General features: G+C 42.6%; 1 protein-coding gene across 2 annotated transcripts in view; it reads left to right on the top strand.

The window, feature by feature from the left end:
* Nucleotides 1–17,013, top strand: part of MYO19 (myosin XIX) — a 41,082-nt gene that overhangs the window by 565 nt on the left and 23,504 nt on the right. For both annotated transcript variants that reach the window (XM_058560461.1, XM_058560462.1), the window contains exons 2-6: nucleotides 126–280; nucleotides 1,501–1,652; nucleotides 4,904–5,045; nucleotides 5,396–5,544; nucleotides 7,110–7,223. In XM_058560461.1, coding sequence (XP_058416444.1) covers nucleotides 1,641–1,652; nucleotides 4,904–5,045; nucleotides 5,396–5,544; nucleotides 7,110–7,223 — 417 coding nt within the window. In that variant the 5' untranslated portion in view covers nucleotides 126–280; nucleotides 1,501–1,640. The remainder of the gene's footprint in view (nucleotides 1–125; nucleotides 281–1,500; nucleotides 1,653–4,903; nucleotides 5,046–5,395; nucleotides 5,545–7,109; nucleotides 7,224–17,013) is intronic.

A 17,013-nucleotide genomic window follows, 5' to 3' on the forward strand; every position in this document is an offset into this window, starting at 1 on the left:
ACTCTCCTCCAAGCCGAGAAAGAACCTGAGGTTGAGGAGGAGGAGGAGCTGGTGATCAGGTTGCCGCTTGCCTTGCCTCGCCTCGTTGTTTCATCTATTCGTTACCATCTCCCTTCTGCCCACAGTGGTCACACCCTTTCCAGAAATTTTTGGCTGGTAACCGCGAAGCCGACGGGGAGCAAGAGCTGGGCGAGCTGGAGAAAACCGCTCTAATCTGACTTGACTGTCTGGGAGCCGACGCTGCATCGTAATAACCAATATTTGCAAAGCATTCTCAGAGGTACTATCTCCTCTGATTCTTAACTCAGCATTGTGAGGTCTGGATATTGGTATTCTTTTTTGCAAACGAGGAAACGAAATAGGGCTTAGAGAGCTTTTCTGAGCTGTGTTCTAGATCTTGTGGGCTTTGGATTCTAACCCCTACAAGCTGTTGTGCTCTCCCTCTGGTCCTCTTAACATGAGCCTCCAGTTGAGAGAGCTTTTGTTCTCCTTGAGTCTCGGGAGCCCTCTACATGGTTGTCCCTTGGGTGGAGTACAGTCAGTGTCCAGGGTGAATGTGTCGAACACAGTCCTGATGCCCTTCTTTGCTTGAATTGTCCTTTTTCCAGTTTCCATGGAAGTCCCTATCCCTGAGTTCTTTCAAAGACTAGATGTATTCAGAGCCTTGAGAAAGTCTCTACCAGGGTTAATCCCTCCTCCTCATCCTTCCTTGCTGGGGAGGCTAGAGGCCTGGGAAATTTCAAGTCTGAGGGTCACTTACAGTTTTTCAGACGTTGGCCTAGGCCCAGCCTCACAACATTCCCTCTCAGACGGATTCCCCTCCTCTGAAATCCTTGCCTTATTGAAGTTGACACTGACTGTTCCACCTGACTAGTGCCCCTAAGTGGATTATCCATCGTTAGTAGGAGTACTAACAATATTCCGCCTCTGAGTGAATATTCAGATTGTACTTTGTGGGGTGCTTTCAATCTATGACCTCGTTGACATTCACAACAACTCCTTGTGAGGTAGATTTTTCTATCCGCATTTTCAAGGTGAGGAATCAAGGTGGCCAGGAAGGTGATGACTTACCAGTGAATGATTGAGCTGTGATTTCTCTCCCACACAACAGCTTTCCTGGAGCATCAAGAGTTGACTCTAGCCTCCCTGCCCCACCACCTACTGGCTGTACTAAAATAGGATACTTCTGTCTAGTGGAGAGGCACGAGGTTTCTCTGTCTCCCAGTCATCCTCCACGGCACACTGACCCAGAAGATTTGCAGCCCCACCCCAAACCCCTGTAGTAAAACTGTCCCAGAAGGAGACCAGGGAGCCTCTAGAGGTTCTCGTAAAAGTTTCCCCTGTTCTCTAATTGGCAGAGAACAGGACAGACTCTCCTTCTGCCCAGGCTCGCCCTGGTTCTCATTTTGTTTCCTCCTGCTTGGTGGGAAGAGCAGGAGAGAGTCACCTTGGAGAAGCCCTCATCTGTGTGTGGCCCTTATCTTCTCTCTCATGCCACAGGCTTGGGGGTGACTTGTCTCGGATTCCTCCAGAACTGAGTTCTTTGCTGGACCCATGCTTCAGCCTGTGCCCCCATGACCAGGTGGATAGCACTCCTTGTGCCGGTGACCCAGAACCCTGGCTGACCACGTTGAAGGAGGATGCTCCAGCAGGTAAAACCTCACCCTTAGATAGCCCAGGCCCTCAAGTGCCTAGGCACCTTCCCATCTTGCACTTGACTGAATGAAGATTCCACTGCCTTGACCTGGAAGGAAGGGAAAGACCCCTAAAGGTCTTTCTTCTTTTCTCTCTTCAGATAGTCTAATGCCTTTCACCTGTCGTCAAGAAGCTCTTCCTGATGCCTAATTTGAATCTCTTGTAGTTTTAGCTCTTTTCCCTGGGATGGGTAAGACAGGAGGAGTAAGGGAATCCTTAGGGCACTTTGGTGACTTTACAAACCTAAACCAGTGAGGGAATCCTGAGAGGTGTCCCTGCCAGCCTGAATTGTTGAGGCACACTGGAAGCCTGGGGCTTCCAAGAGGAGGTGTTCCTTGAAGCTGAGCCTTAAAGTATAAGTAGGAATTACCCGAGTGGAGAAGGAAAATAAGCAGTCCAGGCAGAGGTCAGCCTGTGCAGAAATGTGGGAGAAGATGACCTATGTGGAAATATAGAAGGATTCTGATGAATGGATCATGGGGTGCATGGGGGGTTGCTATTGGGACATGAAACCTGCCCTTACTTCGGATCTCTGCCTCTCTGAAAAGGCTATTATGGCCGCAGGCCTGCAGAATTCCAAATCACCCTTCGCTGTGGAGCCCGATCTCATACCCATTACCATCCTTCACATGCAGCTCTTGGTCCAGAGAATACCAGTAGATGTTTGGTGAATTTTTGTTTACTAAGCATTGCCAGACACTGGGCTGAGGCAGATATTTAAGACGATACCTGCCCTCAAGGAGCTCACAGTCGAGTGGAGTCCTAAGCAGGTAAGTGCCTGAGACTCAACAGGATGACTGAGTGTGAGGCCAGCCAGCCTCAAGGGAGCTATGGTAGACACTGCTGCTTGACCTTTTTCCAGCCTTTTGGCTCCTGAAACAGGCTTGGAGGCTGGAGAGAAGCAAGCAGGCCAGTTATCTCCTCTGGGCTTTCTTATTGTTTGTTTTTAACTTGTTTTTTTCTTATTAAAAAAGCAGTAATGTTCATCATAACCATACTAGCAGCTGCTCTGTGTGAGCCTTTACTCTGTAGTAGGCACAATGCTAAGTATTTTACACATATAATTTTTTTAGTCCTCAAGAAAGATACAGTATTGCATATACAGTGCTGTTATATCCCCATTTTGGAGATAAGACTCGGGTTAAGTGACTTCTTCAAGGTCACTTTTCATTATAAACAATGTGGAAAATATAGATAAGCAAAAAGCACATTAAAATTACCCATAATTGTGTTACCCAGAGATAACCAACATTTTAGAGAATATCCTAGATTTTTTCCTTAATTATATATTTTTAAAACATTTAAAGATATCATACTTTTTGTAACCTGCTTTATTCCCTTGTAAGGATGTACTGTAATTTAAGCTATGTACTATTTGGACATTTGGGTTGTTTTCAATTTTCTTACAATAATAAATGCCTCTGTATACACTCAACATTCTTATGACATTTACATAGGATCATTTTCCTGAAGTAGAATTGCAGGCTTAAGAGACGTGTAGTTTTAAGGCTCTTGATATATTTTTGCCTAATTAGAAGAGCCACTTTTATTTATTTATTTATTTATTTATTTATTTATTTTGTGAGGAAGATCAGCCCTGAGCTAACATCCTCTTTTTGCTGAGGAAGACTGGCTCTGAGCTAACATCTATTGCCAATCCTCCTCCTTTTTTTTTTTTTCTCCCCAAAGCCCCAGTAGATAGTTGTATGTCATAGTTACACATCCTTCTAGTTGCTGTATGTGGGACGCGGCCTCAGCATGGCCGGAGAAGCGGTGCGTCAGTGCACGCCTGGGATCCGAACCCAGGCCGCCAGTAGCGGAGCGCGCTCACTTAACTGCTAAGCCACGGGGCTGGCCACAGAAGAGCCACTTTTAAAAGAATAATAATAGCTAACCTTGGGGGCATATACTAGGTGCCTTTTCTAAATTCTTTATGTGCTTATTAGTATCTATGAGGTAGGTACTACCACCATTCCCATTTTACAGATGAGGAAAATTGAGGCACAAAGAGATTAAGAAACTTACGTAAAATTATACAACTAGTAAGTGATAGAATCAGGATTGACACCTAGGCAATCTAGCTTTGAAGTCCAGACTCTTGACCATTATACTCAGCTATCTCTCTGATTGGATCAGAGCTCTTCATAAATTATGGCTGGGTTTGTGAGAAATTTTTTTTCCCTAGAGCAGACAGAGTTGCATGAATCCAGCCATGCTCTGATCTCAGCACTTATCTAGGAAGCCAAGAGCCTGCCTTCTGCGTTATGGTGGGCTCAAGTTCAGAGAAAAGGCAACGTCTTTGGAAAGAAACTTGTTTCTGGGCCTCTCAGATAACACTTGCCACCATGACTTGAGAGGTTTCAACTTTTAGGGTTCACTAGACTCACTAGAAACCCATACATGTCATATCATGGACCCCTTCCTCCAAAAGCAAATTTCAGCCAGGTTACTGTCTTCTACTCCCACCCCATCTTTCCTGCAGCCCCTAGGGAGACAAGAGGAGAAATAGGACCATGGGGGGAAAATGGGGAGAGGAAACATGAGGAAAGTGTTAGCCTCAAGGATGGGCAAGGGAGAAGGAGAAAGGGCCTGTTCCCCTTGGTGCCCATTCATCTGACTTCTGAGCCAGGCTTCCTATCAAGTAGACCCAGGGCAGAAGAAACTAATTAGCCAGGCTAAATTTAAGCCCCAAGAGCCAGATGATGAAGGTATGGGCTACCTCACAGCTGATTTTTCATTCCAAGCTGAATGGTCTCTTTAAAAAAGGCTCAAACCATGGTTCTTTTCCTTTGTGATACTTCTGTAGCAGCCCCCCATCTTGGGCCTCAACCCTGCCAGGCCGAGTAAGGCTGGTAGCTGGCCAGCCTGGAAGCTGGAGCTCATGGCAGAGGAAAGGGGATAGCATTTATTGATTTATTGAGTACATACTGTGTGCCAGGCACTAAGTGCTTTGTATATCTTTTATTTTTCTTCCCAATAGCCCTGTGAACTGGTTTTGTTTTCCTTTATTTACAAATAAAGAAGCCGTGGCTCAGAGGGGTTAAATTACCTCTGGTCACAGGGCTAGTAAGTAGCAGAACTGAAGTTTGAACCCAACCAGGTTATGATACTAGAGGCCTGTTCTCTTTCTACTCTATAGCCCCCCACCCGTACACAGCTGCCAGCTGGTCTGAGTCCCAGCTCTCATGGCCCTGTTATTACCTCCCAGGTTAATGGCCATAGTTCAGGCTCTGATGCCCGAGGCGAGGAATCCTTCAGAGAAGACCTGCAGGAGTTCCTGGGCGGGGAGGCGCCGCCACTGCACCAGCTAGATGACCTCACCAAGGTGAATCCTGTGACGCTGGAGACAGGTATGGGCCTCCCCCTCCTCAAGAGTGCCATCTCCAAGTGGGAGGAGGTGTGATGTCGGTATTCAGCACAGCTTCCCCTGGCCAGACTGAGGCAGGCAGGACTCCTGACCTGGAGCCTGATAAGCTGCTCAGACGTCTGCCTGGCAGCTACAACCGAGCTCCCCAGCACAGACTTTGCTCCAGATTTGGGGCTCATCTTAATTAGATCTTGTACCTATTCATCAGGGAGCTGCTGGGATCTAATGACACTTGGCTAATTGCAGAGGGAGCGCTGTTAGGCGGATGTTTTTCTGTGTGTGCGGTTGTGTCTACATTTGAGCCAGAGTTTGCTAAAGGCGCCTCTGCCTCAGTCCTGAGGTGTCTGCAGGCCCGGTACACGGCAGACACGTTCTACACCAATGCTGGCTGCACCCTGGTGGCTCTGAACCCCTTCAAGCCTGTCCCTCAGCTCTACTCACCAGAGCTGATGAGAGAGTACCACGCTGCTCCTCAGCCCCAGGTAAGACTCAGCTGCTTCCTGGGCCTCAGGGCTCCCCTACCTTCCTCTAGGCCTCCTTGTGCTTCTCCTTATCATCTATTTACCAGACGTGCAGTCATTCAAAGTCTGCTGGTGTCTCGGCCCTGCCCACCGGGAGCTCGCAGAATTTTGGACACATGAGAGTAGGTGCAAAGTGGGAGATAAATAAATATTTAACTGAGTTTGGAACCTAAAATAGGAACATAGGACAAAGGATTTTTGTTTGTTTGTGAATTTATTAATAGGAAAGGATTTACAAAGGTATTTTTGTGTATTTAACAAACCACTTTTTGGAAAAGAATAAAATTACATGTGATAAGGATTGTCATGGATAATTCAGCACATGTTCATCTCTACTGAGAGGAATAAATTCTTATGGGGGTGGGGGTGGTACAGGCAGAGAATAGACTAGTTGGTGTTAAAATATATGATGTGTTCAGGGAGAGGCAAGAGCAAACTTGCTGGCGGGAGGAGGGCTTTTGGGGAGAGAGGCAGTAGATGAGGTAGAAAGATGAGATAAGGCGGGGCTGGTGGTGAAGGGTCTGGAGCACCACAGGAGGCAGAGAGTGTCCCCAAAGCTTCTTCACCAGGAGCAGAGGTGGGACTGAACAGAGCCCACCATGGGGATGATTACTCTGGAAGTTGAGAGAGTCAGGTTCAGGAAGGTGAGACAGGAGGCAAGGAGAACAGTTGGAGGCTTTGTAACAGTCCAGGTGAGAGGTGGTTGGGGCAAGGGCAGGTGGAGAAAGGGATGGCTCTGGCACCTTCTAGAATGATGCCTTCTCCATTCAGGAAGCTATGGGTAAGTGATAATTGCTGGGTAGGCAGTGCTGGGCTGGCTAGCCATTGTGCAAATGGCCTGGCCTTCCAGATGCTTATACATGATTAAGTGTCCAAGTGGAATCCATGAAAGTCTGTCTTGAGTGTCTGTTTCTGACTGTCTGCCTGTGTCCTGTCTATCTCTGCTTATCTGCCTCCTCAAAGGCAAAAGCCACGTCATGGTCCCCTCTATTTCCCCAGTGCCCATCTTGATGCCCAGCACATTAAGGACAATTATCTGTTGATGGAAAGGAGAACAGTGGCCTTGGAATTCAAATCACATGGTTGCACTTATTTGCTGAGTGGCCTTAGGAAGGTTGTTTAACCCCTCTGAACCTCAGATTTCTCATCTATGAAATAGAGTTAGCTATCCAACTAATGCACAGATTTCTTAGGCAGTGACTTGGAAGACAGTTCTTTGCAAAGTACGGTAACATAAAATAATAGCAGAATAAGACTGTTAAGGTAAGATAAGATGGGAGGATAAAGTGTTAATGTCAGAGACAGGTCAAGGCCAGCACTGCTTCCAGACAGAGAGAAGATGAGTTGGTAAAGCTACCATGGGGGTCCCACAGTTGGGCCTAACACTGTTACATCCAGGAAATTTTTCTAGAGGAAGCCTCCTGGCACTGCTCTTGGCAGCCTCCGCATCTCAGCGATCATTGCATCAGCCACTCCTTAAAGACAGGCATTCCCTCATGTGACCCTTTCACCGCTTGATGTTTCAGAAACTGAAGCCCCACATCTTCACTGTGGGCGAGCAGACCTACAGGAATGTCAAGAGCCTGACTGAGCCAGTCAACCAATCTATCATTGTCAGCGGAGAGAGTGGTGCTGGAAAGGTAGGAGGGCCTCCTTCCCACCCTGTCAACTTCATGACTGCCTAGGTAGGCAGAGAGGCAGGGGGTCCTTGTGGCGTCGTTTGCTGCCTAGTCATTCCCAGATAGGCTGGCTCATGCAGGGAGTCGGGGTGCAGTGGTAGGCAAGCACTGGGCAAGGAGTCAAGAGGCAGGGTTCTAGTCCATTCTCTTCCAACAGCTGTGATTGTAAGCCTGGGTGAGATACTTTCCTCTCTGAGCCTTCATTTTCTCATAGAAGGTCTCTGCCAGCTCTGACACCATTGGGAACAAAAGACAGCTGCTGGGGATTCCAGCATAGTGGTTAAGAGCACATCATAAAGATATTTGGTTTCTGCAAACCTCAGTTCTTTTACTTGTAAAATGGCAGGGAGGGGAGGGCCAACACCTAACTCATGGGACTTCTGTGAGAGTTAAATGAACCAGTGCATATAAGGTACTTGGTGGCATGCTTGGCACGTGGCAGCAGTCCTCTAAAAGTAGCTGGGGTTACTTGTGGGCAGGGGTTACTGGAGTAGCCCACCTGCACCCTCTGGGTTGCCCTTGTTGGCAAGGGCAGTGCACTGGGCCAGCTGTGGGGAAGGACAGAAGATTCTGGTAGGGGTCATATGGCCCCCTGGGAGGCAAAACCACGACAGGTGAGACAGAACGTTGCACAAGGATGAGTGAGGAGTTGCACAACTGGTCAGAGGAGGCTGCTGGCCCAGGCCTCACCACCTTCTTGCCAACCCTCACGCAGCCACCCCACTCTTTCCACAACATTACCTTCACAAGGGATTCTTTGGACCATAAACCCCTCTGCCTACACTTGACGTATGAGAGAATTGCTGAACACTGAGGACCTGCCAGGTTGTAGGCCCTGAGCTAGCCCCTGAGGAGTGGCAGAGGGAGGAACAGAGATGAAAAATGCAACATCTGACTTTAAGAGGGCTCTTAGTCCACTGGGAAAGACAGATAAGGAAGCAGATGAAGACAGTAAGCTGCAGGGATGAGGGCTTGGACTTGGGTGAGGAGGGGATCTTTGAGAGCTATATCAAGGTGTCCAGTGCAGTGGCTGATGCCCAGCTCCTAGATGAAGCCCATTGTCCCCTAGAATTGCTCTGGGAAGCTGAGTCTGGACCTGGCCTGAGACCCATGCAACCCTTTACTGGGCAGCTGCTGTAGTCGTGGGCTGGGCCTGGTATATTTTTTAAGTTTAATTGATTTATTTTTTTTGTGAGGAAGATCAGCCCTGAGCTAACATCCATGCCAATTCTCCTCTTTTTACTGAGGAAGACTGGCCCTGGGCTAACATCTGTGCCTATCTTCCTCCACTTTATATGGGACGCCACCACAGCATGGCCTGGCAAGTGGTGCGTCGGTGGGCTCCCGGGATCCGAACCCAGGCCGCCAGCAGCGGAGTGCGTGCACTTAACCGGTACGCCACAGGGACAGCCCCTTAATTTATTTTTATTTATTTATTTATTGTGTGTGTGAAGAAGATCAGCCCTGAGCTAACATCCATGCCAATCCTCCTCTTTTTGCTGAGGAAGACCAGCTCCGAGCTAACATCTATTGCCAATCCTCCTCCTTTTTTTCCCCCAGAGTCCCAGTAGATAGTTGTACGTCATAGTTGCACATCCTTCTAGTTGCTGTATGTGGAACACGGCCTCAGCATGGCCAGAGAAGCGGTGCGTCATTGTGCGCCCGGGATCCAAACCCCGGCCACCAGTAGCGGAGCATGCGCACTTAACCGCTAAGCCACGGGGCCAGCCCTTAATTTATTTTTAAGGAGTAGTAATATAGTTACACAGTTTAAAAAAATCAAGCAATACTATAAGACTTACAAAGAAAAACAGCAACCGTGCCCCATCTCTCTCAACTCTGTTCCCTCTCTCCAGAGGCAGCTGCTTTCTCGTCTTTTAGTAGTTTATTTGGGTATTTGCATCCATATTTCTAAACGACATGCTTATATTGTTACTGATTTTTCAGTTTTGGACCTTATCTGTTTATTTCCTGCTTTGATGAGGATTTAGCCCTATTTCCCTGCTCCCAAATACATATGTAATTATATCACAATTTCTAAGTTAATATGCAGTGTTTATATTACAACCATGTATATATTGTTCACAGCAGAGCTGTGTAATATACTGATTATATTTCCTTTCTTGTATAATTTTTACTTTCCCTCTACTTAATAATTGTCCCATTTTTTCACTTCTTTAGTTTCTATATATGTATTATTAATTTATTACCAAACTTGTCACCCAAGCTGGAAAACACTTACCCAACTGGCAAGTACATCAAGTTCTTTTTTTTCTGGGCAACACCCTTCCTAGAGCTCTCAGATCTCCCTCCCATCCAGCTATTGCCTAGGAGCTCTCTGCCTCTGGGGATCCAGATTGCCCTCTGTCTCATGATCAGTTCCCCATTGCTGGAGCCCATGGCTCCTGCTTCTTCCTTTACTGCCTTGTTTTTATGGAGCACATTCTTTAGCAGCTTCCTGACAAAGGTACATGAAGGGCAAATTTTTGAGTTGTTGCACATGTGGAAATATTTATTCTGCCTCAAATTTGATATGTTGGATGGGTTTTATAATTCCAGGTTGGAAATAATCATCTTTCCAAATTTAAAAGTTTTTTTCCTATCTATTTTTTTGAGGGTTGCTATAGAGAGTCCCAGTCCATAATGGTGATTTGGTGTTTCTTTCCAAAAGCTTTTAGAGTCGTCTTTTTTTTTTTTTTTTGAGGAAGATTGGCCCTGAGCTAACATCTGCCAATCCTCCTCTTTTTGCTGAGGAAGATTGGCCCTGGGCTAACATCCATGCCCATCTTCCTCCACTTTGTATGGGACGCCACCACAGCATGGCTTGACAAGGGGTGTTTCGGTGCCCGCCCAGGATCAGAACGCGTGCACTTTAACTGCTTGCGCCACTGGGCCGGCCCCCTTAGAGTCTTCTTTTTAATCCGTAGGTATTAAGGTCTTTTTTCACTTACTGTGCTAGATACTTTGTGTGGGTCTTTTTAGCCTGGAAACTCATGTTCTTTTGTTCAGGGAAATATTTTTGTATTATATCTAATAATTTAATAATTTTCTCCCCTCTGTCTTCTCTTTCAGGAACTCCTATTAGTAGGAAGTTTGATTGTCTAATGTTCTTATTTTTCTCACCTATTCTTCCGTCTCCTAATATTTTGTTCTGTGTTCTAGGAGATACTCTCTACCTTCCAATGCTTTTGAGTTTTCATTTTGTGTTAAAAATTTTAATTCTAAGAGTTCTGTATTGCTCTCTGAATATTATTTTCGCCCCCAGCTTCCTGGTCTTATTTCATAGGGTCAATATCTTCTCTTTCTTTGAGGATATTTCGTGATTTTTGCTTGTCCTCTGCTCCTTGCATTGACTATTTCCTTCTAGTTTCTTTTCCTCTATTTGTTGTGATATTTGTCATTCATGTAAAAGAGGTTTGTCAAATAGTTACTGATCCTTAAGTTTCTGTTCATATTTAAGAATAAGGCATTAAGTATCTGATTAGAATCTCTGTTTATGGACAGGATTATCAACCAGAGGGCCTCACTGTAGGTAGCTTTTTCAGCTTGTGGGACCCTGAATAACTTTTCTCGTGAGCTTGTCAGTGTCTCCAGAAAAGATTCTTCCAGTCTCTTCAGCAGAGAGATGGAAACTAGAAAGATTTAAATGAAAATGATAAAAATTAAAAACATAATGAACAATTGCTTTATGCTTATCAGCAGACTAGACATGTGGAAGAATACATCAGTAAACTTGACAGTAAGTCAATAGAAATCCAAATTGAAAAACAGAGAAAAGCGCATCTAAGAGCTGTAGTACAATATTGTATGGTCTACCATACTTGTCACTGGTGTCCCGGAAGAAGAGAGAGAACGTGGATCAGAAGTAATATCTTACAAAATTAACAAAAGATGGCAAGCACAGATTCAAGAAGTTCAGGAAACACCAAGCAGAGGAATACAAAGAAAACACACCTAGGCTCATTATAGTCAAATTGCTGAAAACCAAACATAAGGAGAAAACCGTTTTTTGTGTTTTTTTCAATTGAGGTAACATTGGTTTATAACATTATAAACCAGATTTCAGGTGTACATCATTATATTTCAATTTATGTGTAGACTACATCATGTTCACCACCCAAAGACTAATTACCATCCCTTACTATACACATGTGCCCTATTACTGCTTTCGCCCACCTCCCTCCCCCCTTCCCCTCTAATAGCCACCAATCTAATCTCAGCGTCTCTGTTTGGTTGTTGGACCCTCAAGGTCCATCCATGTTGTCGCAAATGGCAAGATTCCATCTTTTTTTATAGCTGAATAGTATTCCATTGTGTATATATACCACATCTTCTTTATCCATTCACCCCTTGAGGGTACTTATGTTGTTTCCAAGTCTTTCCAATTCACTATTGTGAATAACGGTGCAAATATCTTTTCATATTCGTGTTTTCATGTTCTTTGCATAAATACCCAGAAGTGGAATAGTTAGATCTTATGGTAGTTCTATTTTTAATTTTTTGAGGAATTGGCATACTGTTTTCCATAGTGGCTGTACTAGTTTACATTCCCACTAGCAGTGTATGAGCATTCCCTTTTCTCCATGTCCTCTCCAACATTTGTTATTTCTTGTCTTTTAATTATAGCTGTTCTCATGGGCGTGAAGTGATATCTCATTGTAGTTTTGATTTGCATTTCCCTAATAATTAGTGATGTTGAATATCTTTTCATGTGCCTGTTGGCCATCTGTATATCTTAGGAAAAATGTCTGTTCAGATCTTTTGCTCATTTTTTAATTGGGTTATTTGGTTTTTTGTTGTTGAGATGTATGAGTTCTTTATATATTTTGTATATGAATCCTTTATCAGCTGTATGATTTGCAAATATCTTCTCCCAATTGGTAGGTTGTCTTTTTGTTTTGTTCATGGTTTCCTTTGCTGTGCAGAAGCTTTTTAGTTTGATGTAGTCCCATTTGTTTATTTTTTTCTTTTGTTTCCCTTTCCTGGGGAGACATCGTATTCAAAAAGATAAAGCTAAGACCAGTGTCTAAGAGCGTACTGCCTGTATTTCCTTCCAGGAGTTTTATGGTTTCAGGTCTTATATTCAAGTCTTTAATCTAATCCATTTTGAGTTAATTTTTGTGTATGGTATAAGATAATGGTCTACTTTCATTCTTTTGCATGTGGCTGTCCAGTTTTCCCAATACCATTTACTGAAGAGACTTTCCTTTCTCTGTTGTATGTTCTTGGCTCCCATGTCAAAAATTAGCTGTCCATAGGTGTGTGGGTTTATTTCTGGGCTCTCGATTCTGTTCCATTGATCTGCATGTCTCTTTTTGTGCCAGTACCATGCTGTTTTGATTACTATAGCTTTGTAGTATATTTTGAAAGCAGGGAGTGTGATACCGCCAGTTCTTTTCTCTCGGGATTCCTTTGGCTATTCAGGGTCTTTTGTTGTTCCATATAAATTTTAGGATTCTTTGTTCTATTTCTGTGAAAAATGTCGTTGGGACTTTACTAGGGATTGCATTGAATCTGTAGATTGGTTTAGGAAGTACAAACATTTTAACTATGTTAATTCTTCCGATCCATGAGCACAGAATATCTTTCCATTTCTTTGTGTCTTCTTCAGTTTCTTTCAACAATGTTTTATAGTTTTCAGTGTACAGGTCTTTCACCTCTTTGGTTAAATTTATTCTTAGGTATTTTTTTTTTTTTGTTGGGGTTGTATTCTTAATTTCTCTTTCTGCTACTTCATGGTTAGTATATAGAAGTGCAACTGATTTTTGTGTGTTGATTTTGTACCCTGCAACTTGAGTGTATTGGTTTATTATTTCTAATAGTTTTTTAGTGGATTCTATAGGGTTTTCTATATATAAAATCATTTCTTCTGCAAATAGTGACAGTTTTACTTCTTCCTTCCCAATTTGGATCCCTTTTATTTATTTTTCTTGCCTGACTGCTCTGGCTAGGACTTCTAATACTATGTTAAATAAGAGTGGCGAAAGTGGGCGTCCTTGTCTTAGTCTTGTTCTTAAAGGGGTAGCTTTCAGTTTTTCACCATTGAGTATGATGTTAGCTGTGAGTTTGTTATATATAGCCTTTATTGTGTTGGGGTACTTTCCTTCTATACCCATTTTATTCAGAGTTTTTATCATAAATGCATGCTATATCTTGTCACATGCTTTCTTTGCATCTGTTGAGATGATCCTGTCATTTTTATTCTTCATTTTGTTAATGTGGTGTATCACGTTGATTGATTTGTGGATGTTGAACCATCCCTGCATCCCTGGAATAAATCCCACTTGATCACAGTGTATGATCTTTTTAATGTATTGTTGCATTAGATTTGCTGGTATTTTCTTGAGGATTTTTGCGTCGACGTTCCTCAGTGATATGGGCCTGTAATTTTATTTTTTTGTGTTATCCTGGTCTGGTTTTGGTATCAGGGTAATGTTGGCCTCATAGAATGAGTTAGGAAGCTTCCCCTCCTCTTCAATTTTTTGCAAGAGTTTGAGAAGTATAGGTATTAAGTCTCCTTTGAATGTTTGGTAGAATTCACCAGGGAAGCCATCTGGTCCTGCACTTTTGCTTTGGGGGAGGTTTTTGATTACTGTTTTGATCTTCTTACTAGTGATCAGTCTATTCAGATTCTCTATTCCTTCTTGATTCAGCTTTGGAAGGTTGTATGATTCTACGAGTTTATCCATTTCTTCTAGATTATCCAATTTGTTGGCATATAGCTTTTCGTACTTTTCTCTTATAATCCTTTGTATTTCTGTGGTGTCTATTGTAATTTCTCCTCTTTCAGTTCTGATTTTATTTATTTGAGCCTTCTCTGTTTTTTTCTTGGTGAGTCTAACTAAAGGTTTCTCAATTTTGTTTATCTTTTCAAAGAACCAGCTCTTAGTTTCATTGATTTTTTCTGTTGTTTTTTCAGTCTATATTTCATTTATTTCCGTTCTGATTTTTATTATTTCCTTCTACTGATTTTGGTCTTTGTTCTTATTTTTCTAGTTCCTTTAGGTGTGTCGTTAGATTGTTTATTTGATATTTTTCTTGTTTCTTGAGGTAGGCCTGTATTACTATAAACTTCCCTCTTAGTACGACTTTTGCTGTATCCCGTAAATTTTGATGTGTTGTATTTTCATTTTTGTTTGTCTCCAGGTATTTTTTTAATTCTCCTTTGCTTTCTTCATTGACCCAATAGTTGTTCAGTAGCATTTTGTTTAATCTCCACATATTTGTGGCTTTTCCAGTTTTCTTCTTGTAGTTGATTTCTAGTTTCATACTGTTTGGTCAGAGAAGATGCTTGGTATTATTTCAGTCTTCTTAAATTTATTGAGACTTATTTTGTGGCCTAACATGTGATCTGTCCTGGAAACTATTACATGTACATTTGAAAAAAATGTGTATTCTGCAATTTTTGGATGGAATGTTCTGTATATATCTACTGAGTCCATTTGGTCTAGTGTGTCATTTAAGGCCAGTGTTTCCTTATTGATCTTCTGTTTGGATGACCTATCCATTGATGTAAGTGGAGGGTTAAAATCCCCTACTATTATTGTGTTGCTGTCTATTTCTCCTTTTATGTCTGTTAATAACTGCTTTATATATTTAGATGCTCCTATATTGGGTGCATAGATATTTAGAGGTGTTATGTCCTCTTGTTGGATTTTTCCCTTTGTCATTATGTAGTGCCCTTCTTTGTCTCTTGTTACAGTTTCTGTTTTAAAGTCTATTTTTTCTGATATAAGTATTGCTACTCCAACTTGCTTTTCATTGCCATTTCCATGGAGATCTTTTTCCATCCCTTCATTTTCAGTTTGTGAGTGTCTTTAGGTCTGAAGTGTGTCTCTTCTATGCATCGTATACATGGGTCTTTTTTGTTTATCCATTCACCCACCCTATGTCTTCTGATTGGAGCATTTAGTCCATTGACATTTAAATTAGCTATTGATAAGTATGTACTTCTTGGCATTTTGTTACTTTTTTTCTGGGTGTTTTAGTAGTTCTTCTCTGTTCCTTTCTTCTCTTGCTCTCTTCCCTTGTGATTTGATGGCTTTCTTTAGTATTATGTTTGAGTTCCTTTCTCTTTATTTTTTGTGTATTGTTATAGGTTTCTGGTTTGTCATTACCATGATGTTCATATATAATAACCTATGTAAATAGCAATCTGTATGAAGTTGATGGTCCCTTAAGTTTGACCTCTTACTAAAAACCCTACACTTTTACTCCCCCCAACACACATTTTACGTTTTTGATATATTTAACCTCTTTTTTTGTGTGTATGTATCCCTTAACGTCTTATCATGGAGATAGATATTTTTAGTACTTTTGTCTTTTGACCTTCATGTTAGCTTTATAGGTGGTTGATCCACTACCTTTACTGTATACTTGCCTTTACCGGTGATTTTTTTTCTTTGATAATTTTATTCCTATTTGTGGTCTTTTCTTTTCCTCTTAAATAAGTCCCTTTAACATTTCTTGTAAGGCCGGTTTAGTGGTGATAAACTCCTGTAATTTTTGGTTGTCTGGAAAACTCTCTCTCTCCTTCCATTCTGAATGATAACCTTGCTGGATAGAGTATTCTTGGGTGTAGGTTTTTTCTTTCAGCACTTTGAATACATCATGCCACTTTCTTCTAGCCTGTCAGGTTTCTACTGAGAAGTCAGCTAATAGCCTTATGGGGTTTCCTTTGTATATAACTTGTTGCCTTTCTCTTGTAGCTTTTAGAGTTCTCTCCTTATCTTTAATTCTTGACATTTTAATTATAATGTGTCTTGGTGTAGGCCTCTTTGGGTTCATCTTGTTTGGTGCTCTCTGTGCTTTCTTTACCTGGATGTCTGTTTACCCCAGGTTAGGGAAGTTTTCAGCTATTACTTCTTCTAATAGGTTCTCTGCCCCTTTGTCTCTCTCTTCTCCTTCTGGGACACCTATAATACGGATGTTAGTTCTCTTGATGTTGTCCCAGAGGTCCCTTAGACTGTCCTTGTTTTTTTAAATTCTTTTTTTCTGTTCAGCTTAGGTGATTTCCTCTACTCTTTCATCTAGCTCCCTGATCCATTTTTTTGTGTCATCTACTCTGCTGTTGATTCCTTCTAGTGAATTTTTTATTTCCATTATTTTATTCTTCAGTTCTGATTGATTCGTTTTTGTATTTTCCAATTCTTTGTTGAAATTCTCACTATGTTCATCTATTCTTCTCCCAAGATCAGTGAGCATCCTTATGACTGTTAGTTTGTACTCTTTATCTGGTAAATTGTTATCTCTGTTTCATTTAGTTCTTTTTCTGGAGAATTGTCCTCTTCCCTTATTTGGAATATATTCCTTTGTCTCCTCACTTTGCCTACTTCTCTGTGCTTATATCTATGTATTAGGTAGATCAGCTATGTCTTCCAATCTTGGAAATGTGGCCTTATGTGAGAGATGGATGCCCTAAGGAGCCCAGCAATGTGTTTCCTTCTTGTCACCTGTTCCAAATGTTCCAGGAGTGTCCCCTGTGTGGGCTATGTGTGACCTTTGTGGTGGGGTTGCTCTTGCTGTGAGCACACGAGTAGGCTAGTCTGGAGCCTGGGCTGGCTGGTTGTAAGGCTCAGCAGTATGTGGCTGCTGTGGTCACTTTATTGGGCAGGGTAAGCCCTGGCTTGTCTGTCTGTGAGGTCTAATAGCACACAACTACTGCTGTTTTGCTATTAAGCGAGTCAGGCCCCCAGTGTGGTTGCTTGCTAGGCTGGGGGGCTCACAACTGCTGCAGGCCTCTGGTGCAGTT

Source organism: Diceros bicornis, chromosome 18 (genome assembly GCF_020826845.1).
Source record: "Diceros bicornis minor isolate mBicDic1 chromosome 18, mDicBic1.mat.cur, whole genome shotgun sequence".
Taxonomy (NCBI): Eukaryota; Metazoa; Chordata; class Mammalia; order Perissodactyla; family Rhinocerotidae; genus Diceros; species Diceros bicornis.